Here is a 20,730-nt window from a genome sequence, read left to right on the forward strand (position 1 = left end):
GTCCTTCAGCGTCTGTTGCTCTGTCCTTTCCCCCCCCCCCACCCCCTGCTCCCATACTCACCTTTGACCGTGTGTCTCTCCCCAACTCTCGACGAACAGACACCCGCACAAGGAGCACACAGTCAACAGCATTCAGTGCGCTGTGTCTTGGCTTTTTTTTTTTTCTTTTTCAAACTTTTTTTTCAAACTTTTTTTTTTTTTCGTTTGCTCAAAAACCCTGCCGTCCGCCGTGCGACCGAGTGCCAGTCCCCTCCCTGCGCTTGCAGCCAGCATGGCCAAGTCCTCCACAGCGTCGGTAGCGGGCACGGACGGCGGTGGCGGAGGAACGCCGCCCGAGCTGCCAGACAGCGCCACCGCCGCCGCCACGCCAGCAGCAGCAGCAGCTCTAACGCCTAGCGCGCTGGTGCAGCAGCTGCATGCGCAACAAATGCTTGCAAACAACAGGCAGCCCCCTTCGACCCCAGTCGGTGCTGGCGCTGGCAAGCAGGGTCCTCCGTCAAGTGGCAGCCGGTCCAAACCACGAAACAGCGCCAGCACGAGCAGCAGCAACACCAGCAAGCCAAAACGACCGCGCTCAGGCGCCAGTGCTTCCAAAGCACCCGGTGCGGCCGCTGGCAAGTCCGGCACGGCGGCGCGAAAGAGTGGGCCAGCTGGAACGTCTGCCCAGCCATGTGCAGTAAGTTTTTTTTGTCGCCCTTCCTTGCGTGTACCACAATGACATATGAACCTGGGTGCTGAGAGTGGTGTTGTGTGGTTGTTGTTGGATTCGAATTCCATGGGACGAGGACAGGCCGGGGGTGGAGTTGCAAACACTTTTCGACATTGAACGCCGTCGCGTCGTCGCGTCGCTCTGTCCCACCGCCGCCGTGTTGCATGATTGTAGTACACGAAATCGACTCGCTGTAGGGTCTACTCTGTTTGCTCACACAAAAACCAACCACCTGCCTCCTCTTAGGAAAACTCGGACGATGAGCAGGCAGAAGATTCCTTCCAAGGCGAATATGTCACGCGCTGCATCTGTGGATTTAGCCACGACGATGGTTTTATGATTTGCTGTGATCGATGTGAGGTTTGGCAGCATCTTGATTGCATGGGTCTCAAGTCTGGACGACTGCCCGAGACGTACTACTGCGAGCACTGCTCGCCCCGTGATGTGAATAAGAGTCGCGCCATGCTCTTGCAGATGCGAAAACGCGAGTCGATGAATTCCAGCGATCTCTCGGACGACGAAGGCAGTGCTGTGCCACCACCACCACCGTCAAGCCGATCAACGCCCGGCAATGCTTCTCGCCAGCGAAGTTTGAGCACGACTGTGGTTCCAGTCGTCGTCGCCGCCCCTCCTCCTCCTCCTCCTCCCTCGGATTTTGCGTCCCGGTTGCTACGGCCATTGCCGAACGGCCATCATTCACCCACCGTCAACATTGAAGACGACGTGGATGATTCACCGTCCGCTGCCGATGCTCCTCAGCCGGATCTGACGTCTGGAGCGGACGTCACTCCTCTTGTTAACTCATCTACGACAGTGCCTCCACCCCGGCTCTCGTCAGCACTGGCCAGCCGGCTGACGCCGCTCGTGATTCCCCCATCAACAACCTCCAAAGAGCTCTCGAGCTTATCGACGGCAAACTCAACCGACTCTGTCTCACCCTCGGTCGGCGAGTTGCCGCGCATGGAAATGTGCTGGGAGGCCCTCCCTTCCAACCCATTTAATGCGCTTCATCAGTCAATCCAGCAGTGCATCGTTGAAAATGAAGATGCACGGGCCATTCTGGCAGACGAGGTGGCTCGCCTCGATGCGGAGCGCCACGCCAGCCGTGTCAATGTCACTACTGATAAGACTAGCCAAGCGCCGTCGACCGAATCCATGGAGACTGACGCGCAAGCGACTGCGGCTGCGCAAGGCGTGTCTGAGCCGCAAGTCATTCTTCCTCGTGACGCCAGCGACGTGGAAACAGTGCTGCTGGACGCGAGTCAGTACAATCCCGTGTCTAGCACTCTTTTTTGCAATGGTGCGCCAGCGCCAGTACTATCCATCGAGCCTGTTGGTCCCAACCAGCAACGAAAAGGCGTGCTTGTTGCGGACAATGTCTCGGTTGGCCGTTTCCTTTGTGAGTTCCTGGGCGAAATCACAACACCTGCGGCAGCGTTGCACTGCCATGAAGCGGCTTTGGCCCAGTTGCGTTCAGAACTCGTCTCTTTTGCGCCGCAACACGCCGAGCTTGCCGACTCGATTTCCCCCAGCTCTGTTCCTCTCCCGTACGCCCTCTTCCATCCACGATTGGGTCTATGTATTGACGCCACCCGTCATGGAAATGATGCCCGATTCATCCGACGCTCGTGCACCCCTACTGCGCAGCTGAAACAACTATTAGTGGTGGGCGATTTCGCTCCCGACTCGTCCACCGCCTTGCCCAACCGCCTGCATTTTGGCATTTTCGCCGCGTCCGACATGGTCAAAGGCGCGGAAGTCACCCTCGCGTTCGACTTTCCGGTGGACGATGCGCGCTTTCCTGTCGAGTGTGCGTGCACGTCGGCCAATTGCGCCATGTCGGATTGGCGGCAGCGCATGCTCGCCGAACGTAGCTTTCCTGGGTTGATATCAAGCCAAGATGCTTTGCAACGAAAACGCAGGGCGTCAGTCTCGCAAGATGACCAGCAGGTGCTAAAGCGAATGCGCATGATTAGTGAAACGGGCACCGAGCTCGACGCCGATGCCAACAAGTCTGCTGCTTTGGACGCTGAACTCGTCAAATCCGAGCCATCCGACTCGGCTCCCATGGATACTGCAGACCACGCTCTGGTGTCTTCGCAAGACGCTTCGTCCCAACACGAGTCGTCGGCGCCTTCCAGCGCGGTTCCTGTCATTGAGACGCGCAGTCCGCTGCTCGACATGGATCCGAAAAAGATGACGCGAGAGGAGCGCAAAATGTACGCCCTGCTCAAGCAATTCGAAAAGGTCGAGGCCAAGCAGCAGGCGGCCAACAAGAACGCCGCTGGCTCGACCACTCCGACGCACAACGGCCACGCTGCTGCCATGCGTCGCACCTCGACGACGGCATCACCAGCGCCCCAGCGCAAGCGTGGCGCTGAAGCTCCCGCGACGCCGCAACAGGCCCCGGGTGCCTCAGCCCCGCCAATGACCCCATCCGATGCCGAACTCAATCGCAAGCGTAGCCACACCGCCATGGCGCTGCCATCGGGAACGTCGGCCCCACCGACTCCGCTCGCTACGCCAAGAGCAACGTCCCGTTCACGACTGCCTTCAGTCGACGCCAGTAGCAGACCACTCGTGCTGACGGTGGCCATGTTGAACGCTGACACCTCGCTCTTCCCAGTCATCGAAACGGACAGTCCTCCGTGCACGCCCACGCGCGCCCGTGTGCTTCAGCTCGCGCACATGTCGCCCGCTGCAGTGGGCGTCTCTTCGGCCACGTCAACCTCGACTCCAGCGACGCTCTCAGGCAGCATTTCGCAGTCTGTGTTTGCCTTCCCTGCTAGCAGCACCGCTGCTCCCACCGCCAACGCAGTGGAAGCCGGCGTCACAAGCTCTCGGGAATCCCCAGCGCCACTCGTCGCTGCTCGCTTTGGCAAGAAGGCGTGGGCTCGCGAGTTTGCCGCGACCGAGCAGAACGGCAGCGTGCCTTCCCCGCTCGCCTCGCCGTCGGTGAGTGGCTCGGGCCTGTCCACCCCCGTTGCCACGCCGCTCAGCCTCAAGTCCGACATGGTTCAGCCATTGTTTGAGCATCACCATTTCCCTTTGGTGCCCGTGCACGAGCTCCTCGCCAATCCTGCCTCCCCCGCAGGCCGAGGCAAGAAGGCTTGGCTGCGAGACTTTCTTGACAAGGACACTGCCCCGCCGCGAGTGGTGCCGACCTCGCTCTCCATGACGTCTGGGCTGCCCTCGCTGCCGTTTGCAATGGAGGTCGAGTCATCGTCGTCGACCTCGACGCTTCCTTTGCCGTTGAGCAGCAGCTTTGTGGTTGCCGATGCCTCGCAATCACTCGGCGCGTCCTCGATGAATGTCGTCGCCCCGCTGGAAAGCAGCAGTGGTAGCAGTATCCTCTTGCAAGCGTCATCATCAGTGGCCGCCGCCACTCCACTGGTCGCGTCGCAGCCGTCCAGCTTGGAGCCACCATCGAGCGTCGATCTCACCAACAACCTGCCACAGCAAGGAGAGGTGCACAGTTTGGCTCCTACTCAATCACTTCCGAGCAGCTTGCCTGATACGCTCGCCGCTGCCAGCGCTCCAGTCGTATCTTTGGATGGCTCTTTTGCTGCAGATGCGGCTTTGTCCGCACCGCGGGCGGCGCCCAACACCCCGACCAAGAAGAAGCTCAATCTTGGTGACTACTTTAAGCGCAAGTCTGCCCCCGGTGAAACCCCGCTGGAGACGCCGTCGTCCGAATCCCTTCCGCCAGTGTTTCCACCATCCGCTTCGCTCAGTGCAAGTTTGCCGGTTGTTGCAGAGGCCGCTGTACCGCAGAGCGTTGCCAAACAGGCTTTGCCACCGTTGCCTGCTGCTGTGGTTGCGCCAACCAACTCCATGGTGATGGTTGAAGATGCTGCTGCAGGAGGAGCAGGTGCCAGCTCGCTTGACCGGTCTACCATCTCACTCGGCCAGCCAACCATGCCGCGACCTGGCGCCTCTGCTGCACTCGAGTCCAACGGACTTGACCATTCCAGTATCAACATTCTCGAGCGTATGCATCAGCCATTGTCTGCAGCGCCGCCCTCCACGCTCTCCGCGACTCCATCCGCCTCGGCGCCATCCTCTGCAACGTCCGCCTCCTCCACCTCGACGTCCGCCGCTCCGGCCGGCATGAGCAACGTGTTTGCGGGCAGCGGCTTTGGATTCCCGTCGTTTGGAGCCTTCCAATCAGCGCCTGCTCAAGCCCCGCAGCAACAACCGCGGCCTTCTGGTCCATCTGGTCCTTCGACTCCTGGCCAACAGCCTGCCTTTGGTGCGCCCTTTATGAATGCTGGCATGCCGACCGGGTTCCCTCCTTCGTCCCACCCCATGGCTATGAACGCCTTCAACCAAGGTCCGATGCCAGGCCAGCCGCCGGCGTTTGGCATGCCCATGAGCGCAGGCGCGCCTGGCCATCATGGCTGGCAAGGCCACCCGCAGCAGCAACAGCCGCACAACATGCCGCCCTTTGACTGGAATGGCAGCGGCCGAGGTGGAATGGACCACCGTGAAGCCGGTCGCGATTTCAATGCAGATCGTGCCGATTCCTATCGTGGCGGGCGTCCATCCTTTGATCGCGACTTTCGAGGCGCTCCTCGTGGGCGCCCGTACCATGGCAACATGCCCTACTCGCGCGACTCGGTCGAGCGTGATCGCGATCGGGACCAAAGAGAGCGTGAGCGCGATCGCGATCGTGAACGAGACATGCGGGATCGGGATCGCGAGCGTGAATTGCGAGAGCGCGACCGCGAGCGTGTTTGATTCTTGCCTCGTGTCGCGTTGGAGCCAGTGCTCTCGTTTGTGAGCATTTTCGTTCGGTTTTTCTCGTTTATTTCTGTGTTCTTGTGTTCTTGCCTTTTTTTTTTTTTTTTTTTTTTTTTTTCTTCCTCTTCTTCTTCTTTTTTTCGTATACTCTTTCTGATTTCCATCAACGGTTTATTTCCCCTTTCTTGCTTGTTATTTTTTTTTCCTTTGTTGTTTGTGTGCGTATGCGTGTGTGTCTTGGTGCTCGATCTCATTGTCATGCAATTGCTTCATTGCGTTAATATCTACGAATCTTTGCATTTACAACTTTTTTTTTTCATCATTGTTACAACAATAGCTTTTGGCATTGGGCTCGTTCAACAAAACACCAAACCAAACTACTTGCGCCAGTACTGGGCCCACTTGTGAATGGTCTCGGAAATCTGCGCAAAGAGCGCGCTAACGCTCTCGTCGATCAGCTGTTGGAAGAACTGCACGGCCTGCTCGTCCGATAGCTGGAGTTGGAACTTTTCCTGGACCTGATCAAGTTGATCAAGCATTTCAGAGATGTCAAGAAAAATGAGAACGAAAAACCAAACCACCAAACTCCGCAAACGGGAGCGCAGCACCAAACACTGGTTTGTCATGTACCCACCTTCATTACGGCCTTGTCTGGCTCGTTGGCAATGTCAGGTACGCTTGAGTCAACCATCAGAGTGAACAAGTTGAGAATGAGGTTGGAGGACTTGCGTAGAATCAGGAAGGCGTTGTAGCAGTGCGCCAAAAACTTTTTGTAGTGCACGGAATTGGCACCACCCATGCCTTCAACCATTTCCTTGGCGAGCTTCATTGGCGGTGGGAAGGGCTTCGGGTCGCGCCCGAGAATGTAACCAAAGTCAATGTGGAGCAGGTTGCCAGACTCGCTCAGCAGCAGATTGTCGAGATGACGATCGCCAATGCCAAGAAGATACGTAATGACGCAGTACCCGGCCATACTCTTGACGTACGTGTCCATGACCTCCTGCGACACGGAGCTGTCCGACTTGCGCAAGTACGCCTGGATGGAGCCGTGTTTTTCAAGCACAGCCGCGACAGGCATGGCGTTGACGAACTGGACCAACCCGTTCTCGCTGCTCGTGGCCAACACCTTGTAGGGTGTGAGCTTCAGGTCCAAGTTTTCCTTTCTGAGAAGCCGGTCCATCAGAGAAATGATTTGGAGGATGAGTTGGTCTTGGCGCAAATCGTCGCCCGATTTGAAAAGGGTCTGTGGCGCGGGCATTCCCAAAAAAAAAGGGGGGGGAAAGGATTTGGGGAGGAGGGGGAGGTAAAGTGTGTTTCAAGTCAAACATGAGCCATTCAAAAAACGATGCAGTGCAACAACCACACGCAAGGGTTGATTGATAACGTACGACATATTGCTGGTTGTCCTCGGTCAGGAAGGTAATGCGCAAGGGTGTCAGCGCACTCTTAAACATGGACGCGTTTGAAGCCATGATGCCCACCACTTTGACACGGGGATCGAGGGGGAGGGGCAACGGATCGAAATGCAGCAAATCCGAGCGCTCGCTCAGGATGGCAACCAATCGGGTGATCTGCGACAAAATTCAAACAAAACAAACAAAAAACATTTCAGCCAACAAGACTCGGAAGCAGCCAACAGGGAGAGGACAGAGAAAAAGGTGCCAAACCTTTTTGTCTCGTGATTCTTTGGTCGCCTTCAAATCTTTGTAGATGGTGACGAGAGAAGTCACCAACCGTTCTTGGCGGTTGAGTATACTGACAACGGAGCGCTTTGAAGGATCCTGCAATGGTTTTCACGACATGTAAGCTTTTGTTTTTTTCGTTTTGGCTTGGCTTCAACAAACTTGGAGCACTCACCCGCATCAGTGTTTTGCGCAAGTCCGCAGACGCGGCGCGGTAAATGCGGCCATGCTTGGCATCTTCAAACTCGACAACAAAGTACCTGTTGAATGGAAAAGTGCCGGGATTGTCAGAGAAGCATCCGAGCGGCTAGCCACACAAAACAAAGCAACAACAAAAACTCACCAATACAAAAATACGGCAAGCTCGGTATTTTGGACTGCACGGGAGATGAGAAAGCGCACAAGAGAGGATTGATTCATGACGGAAAACTGGGAATCGTCGTCAGACTTGTCGCCGAAATTGGATTCAGAGTCCGGGTTGCTGGCGTCCAGCGCAGCCTGCGAGTTGGCACCGCTGCCAATGGTGTTGGTCAGAGGCACATTGGCTGCAGCAAGGTTGTCCTCGAGGGTGGAGGAACGCGAATCAAGCACAATGCCTTCAAACTTGACAGCCTGCACGAGCTGAAGCAAGTAGCTCGTCAGGTCATCGTCAGCGGCGCGCTCTAGGCGAGTCACGGCATATTCGCGCACAGCTGGCTCGGTAAATTGCGAGGACAGCAGCTCGAGGGCATCGTCGATATCGATCGGATCCCACAAGGCCAGCAACGTGGTGGCCTGCTTGATCTGGTCGGATTCAAGCCAATCAACGGCCTTCAAGAATTTGGTCAGCGCTCGCTTGTCACGGGCCAGATGGTACCGGAATCGCCATAACAAATCCTTTTCGTCGCCCACCAGGACTTTTGTTGGAGGGTATTTGACCAGCATCTGCGGCAAAGAGGGGGAGGGAGGGCGAAACCAACATTAGTAACACGGATGCAGCCGACAACCATCAACTAAACACACAAGGAGACGAGTGAAACAAAAAAAAAAGAAAATGACGTACAAACAAAGTATCGCGAATGTGGGCGTTCGGCTTGAGTAAACGATCCAGCGGTCCATGGCGGTGGTTGCGTGTTAGTTTTTTGTGTTTGGCTTCGACCAAATTGTCACGATGGAGGTCTGGATCATGCACAAAGCTCACGTCTGCCGATACTGGCGGCATGGTGTAGCGTTCATCGGCGTCCTGTTTTGTTTGGGGGGAGGGGGTATTTCAATGAAATAAAGATGAACGAAACGAGTCGAATCATCAACCAAAACAAAAAAAACCAGCAAGCGTCAAGAAAAGAGTCATGCAGGTACCGTTTCATGGTAGACGATGGCATGATTGAAACGAGGAAACTCAATGTAGAGGAATGTCTCGCGGGATGCGTTGGACATGCGCTGTGGAATTGAACAAGGAAAACAAAGTGTTTGCCGCATGATGGCATGGTGGTGAGTGAAAGCATAATTGGGGACGCCTTTGAAAGCGCAGACGCGCAGCAACAACGAGCTCTTCACCTGCTGGACTTGGGCGATCGCCTGCCACGCAGCACTATCCAGCCAATCGATTCGGTCCATTTCGTGGCGTTGATACTTTTTGATCAGCTGTGTCGCCATTGCCAAACCAGCCAACGCCCAATCGACAAGAAAATGGCAACCAACGAGAACAAACGGAGAACAAAATACCAAAAAACACAAAAACGTCAGCAAACCCACACAAAAACCAACGAATAAAACATGGACAATAGGTTCGTACCGACTCGAGCCGGTCACTCTCGTCGACATCTCCTTGCTTGGCTGGTGTGGTTGTGGGGTTTTTGCCATCGGCTTCGACGTAGGGCCAAAGATGCAGCCTGTGATTTGCTTTTCGGAGTGTGCCGTTCCTGCCAAAGAGGGAAATGGTGCTGCCGCCAATCGGAATGATGCGGCGTGGTGCGAAGATGTCCCACACAGTGATGGCAAGCACCGAGTCGCGTGGCAGATCGCGGTACGCGATGGGAAGCGTTAGCCATTCGTTCCATCTGCACGAGGAAAAGGCCAACAAAACAGGTAAGAATCGAGAGACGAGAACAACGATCGCCACACAGAAATCCTCCATCGCAGTTCATCGGCATACGCAATTTCGTTTGAAAACGCCTTGAATCGCGTTTTGGAAGACAGACCGAGCGGCTTGCCTTCCGAGAACACTTGGCAAGTCACGAAAAAATCGGGACGATCGCTGCACCAGAGCAACCAGAGCGAGCCAAACAATTCAAAAGAGTCGAATGAGTGAACTGCGAACAACAAAGCAAAGCAAAGCAAGAACGGCGCACCTGAGTGACTGGCCCGAGTAGCGCATGTACGCGTTGTCCAACTTGGTTTGGAACGAAATGTCTGGTCGAAAACCCTCGAGTTTGATACTGCCGCCACCAAGCAATGAGTCAGCAAAACAAAAAACCAAAAGTGCAACACAATGCAACCACGCCACGCTCGAGCACAGCGAGCGAGCGGGGAGAACCGAGCGAGCGCACAATGGCTGTGCGTGCAGCTTGAGCAAATGCGCGTCCCACTCACATCTTGACGTGCAGGTGGACCAGCAGATCGCAGCTGCGCCCGTACTGCAGCATCGTCGGCCCACTGATGGCAGTGCCCGATGCTCCAGAGCTCGAAGCAGCAGCAGCAGAGCTCGATGACACGGCCAAGCTGCTTGCTGAAGCAACTCCGCCAACGCTGCTGCCGCTCGGTCCAACGCCGCTCACGCCCGCCCCGAGGCCGCCAAGGGGAAGGCCGCTGTTGACAGAAGCGCCCATGCCCATGCCAGACACTCCGCCGACGCCGACGGGGCCGGAGCCGGCGCCGCCACTGCTGGACACCCCCACGATTGGCCGACTGGTCATTGGAACAAGAGGAAGGAAAAAAAAAAAAAAAAAAAAAAAAAAAAAAGGGAGACTGGCAATCCAAAGCAAAGCAATTGAATTCGTTCAAGCTTTTCGGTGATGACGCTGAGTTTGTGCTGCTCTGTTGTAGTTTTTCACCCAAATCGTCGCTCCCTCTTTCTCAGACAAATGCAACGCAACCCAATTCAACAACAATGCACTCTTTTCTTTTTTTTTTTTGTAGTTTTTTTTTTTTTTTTTTTTTGGTCTCGTTGTAATTCGCAGAGGATTGTCCCGTCCCTTTTTTTCTCTCTCTCTCCTTCGTAAGGTGTGTGCACCAGAACTTGAACGGCCCATGCAAGCTCTACTGCGACTCTTCTGCTCTCAGCTCGTGTTGGGGGGGGGTTGGGCGGCTCAGCAGACGTCCTCTGGTGTCCTGAAGAGCTGAAAGGCGCGCTTTTTTTTTTTTTTTTTGGTTTGGTTTCGCTCGACGCTGACTCTTCTTCTCAGCGTGAGATGTGCTCGGTTGGTTTTGGTGTTGTGCCAGAGCATTGTTGTGTGGTGCCCGCGGTGGTCAGCCAGCCACGGCGAGTGCGCAACGAACGCTCAAACTTCACACACAAGCCAGCAAAATTTGAAAAAACAAAAAAAAAAAAAAACAAGAGCTCGCTTCGATAAATAGCATTATTTATTATTTATGACAATTTGAGTGTTTTGCAGATCACTATTATCGACGCTGTCGTTCGCTGCCGTTTGTTCGGTCCGCCGGGGGTGACTGTCGTTCATCCAAACCCTCAACGTGGCACTCTGTCATTGGGTCCCATCTTCTCCCCTTTTTCCCGTCGTGGGGCGCCGCTTCAACGGTCGAAACGAAGGGTTCAGGCGTTGGTGACGCTTTCGAACTTTTTTTTTTCTTTTTGTTCTTTTTTTTTTTTTTTTTTTTTGTGGTCGAGACTTTTCTGATATCTTATCCACTTTATTGGTCTAGCGGCGACTGCACGCGTGTGTGTGCGTTTACGTCGAGGGTGACCATAAACGCCGCTGTCGTGCACTGGCAAGTGCAGTGCAAGTGACTCGAAAGACGCGCCAAAACCAAAAAAAAAAAAAAAAAAAGAATTGCATCGAACTTACGGCGATCAACGCTCGATAGCGACCTCGCAGCCGATGTGGGGCGTTGTTGTGGGGTGTGCAGCTTGCGTGATAGTGTTTGTCTTGCATGTGACGGAATGGCGTGAGCGGCTGACTTGACCTGCCGCGTTTTCCAATCGGAGTGCAGCGTTTGATTTTTTTTTTTTTTTTTTTTTTGTCTGGCTTTGGCTTTGGCTGTTGCCCCTGCATTGTCCTCCCCCTCTCCCTCGCGTTCGCTCATGAGTGTGTTGGACGACTCTCTATTCCGTAGTCATCGCACACAATGATCCTCTGATTCGATGATGACTGCTGCTTGCTCCGCGTGTTGTACTTGCGCTCTAGCTTCCTAACTTGTCTTTTGTGATGGTTTTTTTGTTCCTTTTTTTTTTTCTTCTCTTTGGTCCTCACAGTCTCACGCAGCGGGCACACACTGCAGTTGTGCTTTCATCCGACTCGATTGAACGCAACGCGCTCCTGTTGCTTGTGCATTCGAACCGGGCGGACAGCAGGCCATTCCTTGCCGATTCGGATCTTCTCCATTTGTGTCGATCTAGCCCAAAACCCCGAAATCCAAACCGCTGAGAACGACAAACCCCAAAGAAGCAAAAGCCACCATAAGGCATGTCCGTGTTTAACAAAATCTTCCAGCGACGGTCGCGCGAAGTGATTGTCAATGGCAAGACAGTCAATCCGCCACCGTTCGATCTGGACGGGAACGACCTCTCCACCTTGTCCAACATTTCGGGCTCGGACGATGAGTCGGCCAGCGAAGGGCTGGCTGGCAATTTTGACAGTGAACCTCGCGCTGAAGCGCCGCCGACCAAACCCATCGCTTCTGCTACTGCTGCTGCTACTGCGGCTGCTACGCCAAAGTCGAAAGGCAACAGCAGCCATAATAATGCTCCGGGTGCTGTAGTGCCCTCTGTTGCTGGCCCTGTGTTGGGACTTTCGTCACCGGGGACCAGCTCGTTGTTGTTAGTGCCAGGAGAAGCTGCTGCAGGCAAAAAACCGTTGAAGAAATCCGGCTCCAACTCGAAAACGGCCACTTCGCCTCCGTCGCCTGCAAAGTCATCGAGTCAAACAACCCCTGCCGAGCCCTTGGCGCGAACCACTAGCAATACGACCAGCAAATCCGGTCGATCTAGCCCAGCGGGCAAGTCCGGGTCCGGCTCCGGCTCCGGCTCTGGCTCCCCCAACTTGGCACGGCGCCACTCGGACGGCGCGAGACTATCGAGTGAATTTGAAAGCGACACACTCTCGTCCAACGGGTCAAGCTCCGGCAACGGATCGCTGTCGGGCGTGCCAGGAGCATCGCCCAACAAGACCCGCCACAAGCGCCACGCTTCCATGGATGTCCTTGTCTCGGCGTCCACTGCGGAGCGTGCTGCCGAGGTCAAATCTGCCCTGCAACGCAAATACCAGTCCATCCGCGCATCCAATGGCCGGTACAATCCTCTAGAGCGCCGCCGCACGCTGCAACTCTTCCTGCAAAATGATGGCGAAGGGGACGAGGACAACGTCAACGTCCACAAAACGATTCCCATGCTTCGTCCCGGCGGCTCGGAGCGACCCGACGTGGAAGACCAGGACAATACAAACAAGTGGGGCTGGCTCACCTCTCGTGGCTTTATTCGACTCTACCAGCGCAATCTCGGTTTCAAAACGCTCGCCTGCGACTTGTTCACCACCACAAAAGAAATCTGCCTGCTCGCCACCGACAAGTTTAATCTCGGCACCTCTCGCGACAAGTATCATATTTATGTCCAGTTGCATGATTGTGGTATGTTTCATTTTGAGGAAGCGGTGGGGGGTTTGTGCTGGTTTTTGTTTTGGTACATGTTTGCTGAAGTGTTGTTGTTGTTGTTGTTGTTGTTGTTTTTTTCCTTTGGCTTTGCAGCTGCTGAGCGAAGATTGGAAGACGATGAGCAGCCGTTGCTATTACAGCAGCAATGGCTTCGTGATATGGGCTATGACGATGATGACGCCTTGCAGCAGCAGGGTCGCTACGACCACTCGCACATGTTCCGATTCCTCTTTAGCAATACCTCAACGGCCATGGAGCACTCTTGGGAGCACATGGAACGCAAGTTTGAGGCGTTTGTGCTCGGCATTGGCGTCAGCAACACTCATGTACGTTTCGGTTTTGGTCCCGCTCGATTCGGTGCTGTTTTTTGGTCTCATCTTGCTTTTCTTTGTTGCTGACGCTCTCGCGCGTTCTTTGCTTCTGCTTCCCATCCCCCTCAGGTCAAGTCCATGTCAAAACTAAGACCATCCTTGCTCCTACAGTATACCGACGAGCTAGATCTCTCAAATCACAGCCTAGGGACGTTGTTGCATCAGGAGACGACCACCTTGTCGTCCCTCTTGCTCAATTCAATCATCCAATCGTCATTGGGCAAGCTGTCGCTCTCGGGCAATGTTCTTCCATTCGTCCCGAAGGAAATTTGCTCTTTGCATCACCTAACTGCGCTTGACCTGTCCAACAACATTCTCGCCGATCTTCCAGTCGAGCTACCACGGTTGACGCGCCTCGAAGTGTTAAACTTGTCTCAGAATGCCTTTAGCACGCTCCCGCTTGTGATTGGAGGGTTGCAACGGCTCCGCGTGTTGCTTCTCGCAGACAACCGCATCCACACCATTCCCACCGAGCTCAGTCAGCTCCAATCACTTGAAAAGCTGGACCTGCGAGGGAACAGCTTGGTATCGCTCGATCCCTCGCTCATGGCGATGCCGTCGCTCAAATGGCTCAACATTACAAACAACAAGATTGACGCGCTGCCACAGGCGCCAGCCGACAAGCCCTGTGTCATTCAACACCTGCTCTGTGATTCCAACATGATGAGCATTGCGCGCATCTTCTATCCCAATCTGCACGAGGTGACTCTGCGACAGAACAACATTACAGTGTTTGCCCCGCCTGGCGCTTCGCTCGCCTGCCTCTCCAAGCTCGACCTGTCCGCCAACAAGCTCATTTCTTTGCCGGATTCCATCGATCGCCTCGCCTCGCTGCGATTCCTGCTTTTGGACAACAACCGCCTCACTCGATTGCCCAACACGCTGACCAAGCTCAGCAATCTCGAGACGCTGTCAGTGACGCGAAACGCTCTCACCAGTCTGCCGGACATGATTAGCAATCTGCGTCGACTCAAGCACCTCCTGATTCAAGTGAACAACTTGACGCACCTCCCGGAAGAGCTGTGGTTTTTGCCTCAGCTGGTCTTGCTGAATGCCGGCTCCAACCTCTTGCAGTATTTGCCAGATCTCGAAATTTACGCCGCCCACCAGCGCGCTGCGTCGTCCGGCAGTTCGGCGTCGTTTTCCGCCTCGACTGCTGCCCCGTCCATCCCGTCAAACGCTGCCACAGCGGGCGGAGATGCCGGGCAGGACGCGACGCGGCAGAGCACTGCAAGCTTGGCGAGCAACTCCACCAAGCCCAGCGACGGCACTGCTGGTGGTGGGGATTCGCCACAAAGCAGCGGCACGACCACGCCTCAGCAACAGTCGGGTGGCGAGCCTGTTCCAGCCGTCACGGTGACCATCCCGCAATCGACTTCCGCCCCTTCCCTGTCCACTCCTTCCTCGACCACTGTTCCACCAGCGTGGGATGCCTCCAACCCCATGTCTCTGCAGCTTCGCATGGCGATGCTCATGAAACTGGTCAACGAGAAGAGCGACTCCCCGGTTGCGCTGTTGCCCACTCCGTGCACTGTCGTCGGTAACTGCCCCACCAGTCCTCGTCATGAAGGGCATGTGCGACTTCGCAGCATGCGATCGCTGCCGCCAGTCACTGAGGGCGAGAATTTCCGCATGTCCATGCTCCGTGGCTCCAGCTCCAGCTCTGGCGGCCAGTTTGGGACGGTTGTGCGCAGAACGTCGATGGGCAGCATCAACAGCCGCTATTCGACCATCTCCTCGGTTGCCTTCCCGCCAGAAGGAGGCGCGCCTCCTGGTGCGTTCCCGAGCTATGTGGATGAGAATGCGACCGACGCCCGCAAGTCTGGCATTTTCGGGACCAAGTCTCGGAAGGAGCTTCGAGACCAGCAAAAGGCGCTCGAGAGGGAGCGCAAGGAGCGGGAGAAGCGTGACAAGGTCGACAAGAAGGGCCAGCGCAAGGGCCGCCCCACGCTGGACGTTGCCGGCGCCGGTGGCAGCGGCGGGACACTCCGTGCTGACGGGTCGGGCCTGCCCATCGACGAGCTGGACGAGGCCGCCGAACAGCAGCAGCAACTCGACGACATTTACAGCGACGACGACACCTGGCCCCGTTTGCGTGAGCTCTATCTCGGTGACAACAAGCTTGGCGACGACTGTCTCGAGATTATCAGCAAGCTCAAAAATCTGCGTGTTCTGCATCTCGGAAACAATGCCTTGATGGAGATTGAAGGATTGGGCAAGCTACGCAAGCTGCGCACGCTGTGTCTGTCCGGCAACGACATTGCCTACATTTCCGAAGACATTGAGAACATCAAGTACCTCCATGCACTATTTATCAGCAACAACAAGCTTTCCAACCTCCCGACAGAGTTGTCCAAGCTCAAGTACCTGTGGACTGTGGATGCGCGCGACAACAATCTCCGTTGGAATCTTCGAAATGAAGAGTTTGACTGGAACTGGACGTCCAATCCAGAGCTGCGGCATCTGGATATTTCCGGCAACAAGCGCTTCATCATTAACGATCCTAACGTCGACTTTTTCGGCATGGTCAAGCTGAACCTGCTTGGTCTGGAAGGCGTGCAAGTCTACAACGACTTCCCCGAAATTCTCCGGCCAGCCTTGCGCATGGTCAAGGAGCCGGATACCAAAGTGGGCGCCCGATTTGCGCGGTTTGACTTCCGCTCTGGGTTGGCAGAGATGCGACCTGGCTTGTATCAGGCCATGCGACCGCGCGCAGCCAGTGTTTCCAACTCGCTCGCATCCATCTTTACGCCACCTGCGGGTCCAACCGGTGCTCATGCTGGCACTGTTCGCTCTTCTAGCGCTGGCCAGGCTGGCGCTACTCCAAACCGCCGCAGCCACAGCAACAGTAGCAGCAGCAGCAACGGCAATGGCAAGAGCGGTGCGCATAGTAGCGTGCGCCACCACAGCGCCGCCTCGCCTGGAGCCATCACTCTGCAAGAGTTTTTCGCCGGAGATGTCTCGTCGGCCGGCGGTCATCCAGAGCGCCACAGCGGTGCAGGAACCGAGCCATGCACCGAGTTTTTGCGCATCGATCGCTACCGCAACCGCCCTCGCTTGGCCTTGTTTGGTCTGTTTGACGGCCATCGCGGCTCTGAGGTTTCTCGGTTTGTGCGCGAAAACTTCCTCGCTGTGTTTGAAGAAGAGATGGGCAAGTGCAACCAGGACGCCATCCGCGGTCTTCGTCGTGCCTTTTTGTCGCTCAATCGCAAGCTTGGCGTGCTTCGCCTTGGCAAGCTGTGTGGCTCGTCGGGCCTCGTGGTGTTTTTGGACAAGGACAAGCTGTATGCAGCCAACTTGGGCGATTCGATGGCTGTTCTTTGTCGCTCTGGCAAAGCCAAGCTGCTGTCCGTCAAGCACGCGGCGACCACCATGGATGAGCGCGAGCGCATCAAGAGTGTCGGCGGTGCCGTGTCGGACGACGCTCGCGTTTTCGGCGCTGTGGACGCGTCGCGCGCCTTTGGTGACTTTTTCTGGGCGCCCAGCGTCAACTGCAACCCGCATACGACCACCGAACCCCTCACGCAAGAGGATGAGTTTGTCATCCTGGCGTGCTGCGGTCTCTGGGACGTCATGACGCCACAAATGGCCGTCGATATTGCCAAGTCGGAACCCACGCCTTCCAAAGCTGCGCAAAAGCTGCGCGACTTTGCCTGGCTGTACGGCGCTCGCGACTCCATCACCGTGATGGTCGTCTTCACGCCCAGCTCGGCGCGCCTTCGCAAAAACCGCGACGGCAAGTCGGCGCTGCAGCAGCGCGGCTTTGACGGTGTGCCCACGAGTGTGGCAGACCTGATCAAAGCTCCGGTTGGAAAAGTCACCCTGGTCTTTACGGACATTACCAACTCGCTTGTGCTGTGGGAGCTGTACGAGAACGCCATGCGCCAAGCGGTCAAGGACCACAACGACTTGCTGCGCAAGCTCTTGCGCCTGCACCGCGGCTACGAGGTGAAAACGGAAGGCGAAGCCTTCATGGTCGCCTTTGACAACCCGATGAATGCACTGCGGTGGTGTCTGGAAGTCCAGCTGCAGCTCCTTGAGGTGCCGTGGCCGGAAGACTTGCTGGCCACGGACGACTGCAAGGAAATCCGCATTGCGCCCTCCAAGCGTGCCCCAATCAGTGCGGCGGCTGCACGCATGACGGAAACGTCCTCGCCAGTGCTGGGACGCAAGTCGGTTGCCTTCTTTGACAGCGTCTCTGGCTCGACCAGCTCGTCGCCCGTCCACGGCGGCCAAAACGGCGACGCTGCGCCTGTAGAGCGCGTCATCTGGCGCGGTCTGCGCGTGCGCATGGGCATCCACACTGGTAATCCCGACTGCGAGCCGGATCCAGTCACCGGACGCATGGACTACTTTGGTCCCACTGTCAACCGCTCGGCGCGTGTGACGGCTGTGGCCGACGGCGGCCAAATCGTTGTGAGCAGCAGCGCGTGGGAAGAGCTCGAGGGTGACATGCCGCACTTTGAGGACACGGCGGTTGCCAACCTTGGTTCGTTCGAACTGAAGGGCATGGAAAAGAAGGAGACCATCAAGCAAATCCTGCCAGCGCGACTCGTTGATCGCTCGCCATTCTTCATGCATCCTCCTCGGCCTGCCGAGCCAGTGGCTGTTGCTGCCTCTTCGCCTCACCGACTGCACAGCACCCCCTCGTTCTCTTCGGCGACCCAGCTGTCTCATTCACCTCAGAAGTAGATGCAGAGGTTCCCTTTTTTTTTTTTGCCTTCAAGACATTATTCACCACCATTCCCTTGAGGGCACATTGTATTATTCTCGTTTTGGTTTCTTGTTTGCGTGTTGTGTTGTATGTTGTTGTTTTGTTCGTTTATTCTATCCGAGTGGTTTGTCATTAATAGATTTGCTTTTTTTGAGTTTTCTTTGTTTCTGTTCCGACCTTACCCGGAACTTAACCTAGAATCACTACTGAAGCGTACGGAATGTATGCGGAAGTGTCGTTTACTAAGAATATAGTGAAGAATGAGGGGAAGATGAGCCCAGTTCGTAACACGAATCCTTTGGGTTTTACGTCGATGAGTTTGTTGTTTCTTTTCCAATGTTGACGACTTGTTGTTGTGTTTGTCAACACAGCACTCCAACACTCGACAACAGCTACAACAACAAAAACATGCACAAAAAATAATGAAATGTATTCTTGCGTTGCAAGGCAAGATTGACAGACAACGCCGATCACACGACAATCAACCACTACACATCGAATCGCTCACACGGTGACCGTTGGAGGCGTGCTTTTTTTTCGGTTCTTTTGCTTTTATTTGCCGCCGCAACATCCACCTTCTTGGGGAGCGGGTGCATCCTCTTTGACTTGCAGAGCGCCGTCCGAGCGACCGCCTGGAAACGTGGCGTTGGCAAGGCTGGCTGTTCGCACTCGGTTGCCAGGAACGCCGGCATGACCCGGTGCAATGGGAATGGTCAGAATGTGGCTGACAAGCGTCTTGATGGCCTTCTCAATGTTAATATTCTCCTTTGCCGATGTTTCAAACCAGCAGAGGAAGCCCATTTCGCGCGCAAACTCGTCAATCTCTTCTCGGGAGACTTGTCGGTCTGGGAGGTCGCACTTGTTGGCAATCAGCATGCAGGGGATGACCTCGTTGTTTGGCAACCGGACCTTGCTGTCGACGTCCGCCTTCCAGCCACGAACTTTTTGGAAGGACCACCTCTGTGTCAAGTCGAAAACAACCACTGCTGCTGCGGCTGATCTGTAGTACACACGCGTCATGTGTTGGAAGCGCTCCTGGCCTGCAATGTCCCACAACTAACAAGGGTGGCGGAATGGGGAGGCAAAAAGTTAGCTGAGGCTTTCGAGACAGAAGTTTGTCAACGGCACCGTCACGTCACGCCTACCTGTAATCGGACATGCTCTTGTTTGGAAATATCAATGACCTTGAGGGCAAAATCGACTACAAGAGAGACGAGAGAGAATTTCCACCAGACGTCAGCCAAAATGCGGTGTTGTTTGTTTTTTTGTTTGTTTGTTTGGTTGTTTGGATGTTTGTTGCTTGCTTGCTTCTTACCTCCCAGTGTGGACTTGTATGTGCGATCCCAGGTGTTGTCAACGTATCGTCGGATGAGTGCAGTTTTGCCTGTGCAAGTCAAATCAACATCAGCGTCAAGTGATGGATGGATGGAGCGACCATCCGAGCAGCTATTTCTCCTTCTACATTTTTTTCCGACCATTCTCCGACCATTCTCCTACATTCTCAGATGGCAACCACTGCATGAATGCTGTTCCTCCAGTATTCTCACTGTGGTGCATATGACCAATTGTGCCATGAGTGATTGCTGTTTTCGCCGTAATAACTCACTTGCCGCCCCACCATCCCCACCATCCCCACCATCCCTCATCCTCTAAAATCTGCATCACCATTGCTGCTGATCTCCAACCAAAACCCCATCAGCCCCCTTCTCTCTCAACTCAAATCTCAATGGCTTTTTCAAACATGATTTTTTTTTTTTTTTTTTTTCAGAGTTCGTTCAGTTGCCTGCCCTCACGTGTGGGCCTCCGGTCCCCACCAGCCATCCCGTAGTCTGAGACTGAGCTCAATCTCATTCCAACGACTCTTTGACGTGCATCCTCTCACGCTCTCTGTCGCTCTCGCTGTTGTCTCGCTTGTCGTGCGCTGAATCACACGACAGACAAAAATAATAAAATAAAATAGAAATAAAAAATTGGCGCCACATAGTCAACTGAGCGATCACTCAAATGCTGTGCAACCCGCACCGACCGCCGACCGCCGACCGCCGACTGCCGACCGCGGACGATAAGGGGTGGTCGTTTAAGACGCCGAGAGTGTCTGCGTGACGACGCAACGAGACGGGGTGCCGAAACAAAAAAAGAGAGAAGAGAACGAGAACAACGAGCGCTCAAGGCCCTGTGTCTCACTGACGCTGGCCAGCAGCGCGGCACAGAGACATACTCACCAGTGGTGCCCTCGCCGATAATGATGACCTTGAAGACGTGCTCCAGCGCCCCGCTCGTGGAGCCCGCGGCTGCAGTCACACCGCCACCGCTGCCAGTCATCAAGCTGCTGCTCAAGCTGGGCGATCCTGGCGGCAGTCCACCCGATGACGACGAGCCAGACAGCGACATTTCCTGGTTGCGGGCTTTCGTGTGAATGATACTGGCTTTTTTGTTGTTTTGGTTTGTTTGCGTTGATACAACTTGGCTGAAAGAAAGCGAGAGTGAGAGAGAAGATGCGTCAAAAAAAAATCAAACAAAAAAAAAAAAAAAAAAAGACTGATGACTGCATTTGCATTAACAAAAAAAAAAAAAAAAAAAAAAAAAAAAAAAAAAAAAAAAAAAAAGTCGTCTTTCTCTCTCTCTCTCTCGCTCTCACTCTGTTTCTCGCCATTGAAAGTGATGGTGGCCTTTTTGCAAACTCGGAAACAGAGAAACAACACCGTG

The 20,730-nt window shown here is 55.0% G+C and overlaps 4 protein-coding genes across 4 annotated transcripts; 2 read left to right on the forward strand and 2 right to left on the reverse strand.

The window, feature by feature from the left end:
• The first annotated feature begins 167 nt into the window (after window positions 1–167).
• On the forward strand, window positions 168–5,543 carry CAOG_02237 (hypothetical protein). The gene is made up of 2 exons (XM_004348937.2): window positions 168–676; window positions 956–5,543. The coding sequence occupies exons 1-2, from the start codon at window positions 272–274 to the stop codon at window positions 5,447–5,449; spliced, it is 4,899 nt and encodes a 1,632-aa protein (XP_004348987.1). The 5' UTR covers window positions 168–271; the 3' UTR covers window positions 5,450–5,543.
• A 182-nt stretch (window positions 5,544–5,725) lies between these two features.
• Window positions 5,726–10,055, reverse strand: CAOG_02238 (phosphoinositide-3-kinase). Its single transcript, XM_004348938.2, has 13 exons — window positions 9,706–10,055; window positions 9,465–9,551; window positions 9,269–9,370; window positions 8,909–9,173; window positions 8,671–8,757; window positions 8,473–8,553; window positions 8,177–8,356; window positions 7,478–8,058; window positions 7,310–7,394; window positions 7,120–7,233; window positions 6,841–7,023; window positions 6,087–6,695; window positions 5,726–5,970 (listed from the first exon to the last, which is right to left on the reverse strand). Exons 1-13 carry the CDS (start codon window positions 10,026–10,028, stop codon window positions 5,830–5,832), a joined length of 2,838 nt encoding a protein of 945 aa, XP_004348988.2. The 5' UTR covers window positions 10,029–10,055; the 3' UTR covers window positions 5,726–5,829.
• Window positions 10,056–11,580: 1,525 nt separating this feature from the next.
• On the forward strand, window positions 11,581–18,163 carry CAOG_02239 (leucine-rich repeat-containing protein 69). The gene is made up of 3 exons (XM_004348939.2): window positions 11,581–12,915; window positions 13,033–13,265; window positions 13,380–18,163. Exons 1-3 carry the CDS (start codon window positions 11,757–11,759, stop codon window positions 18,000–18,002), a joined length of 6,015 nt encoding a protein of 2,004 aa, XP_004348989.1. The 5' UTR covers window positions 11,581–11,756; the 3' UTR covers window positions 18,003–18,163.
• Window positions 18,164–18,433: 270 nt separating this feature from the next.
• On the reverse strand, window positions 18,434–20,530 carry CAOG_02240 (small GTPase rabE). Its single transcript, XM_004348940.2, has 4 exons — window positions 20,247–20,530; window positions 19,340–19,408; window positions 19,170–19,225; window positions 18,434–19,080 (listed from the first exon to the last, which is right to left on the reverse strand). The coding sequence occupies exons 1-4, from the start codon at window positions 20,413–20,415 to the stop codon at window positions 18,577–18,579; spliced, it is 798 nt and encodes a 265-aa protein (XP_004348990.1). The 5' UTR covers window positions 20,416–20,530; the 3' UTR covers window positions 18,434–18,576.
• Between the last annotated feature and the right edge of the window lie 200 nt (window positions 20,531–20,730).

The sequence above is a fragment of the Capsaspora owczarzaki genome (genome assembly GCF_000151315.2).
Source record: "Capsaspora owczarzaki ATCC 30864 unplaced genomic scaffold supercont2.3, whole genome shotgun sequence".
Classification (NCBI taxonomy): Eukaryota; class Filasterea; order Ministeriida; family Capsasporidae; genus Capsaspora; species Capsaspora owczarzaki.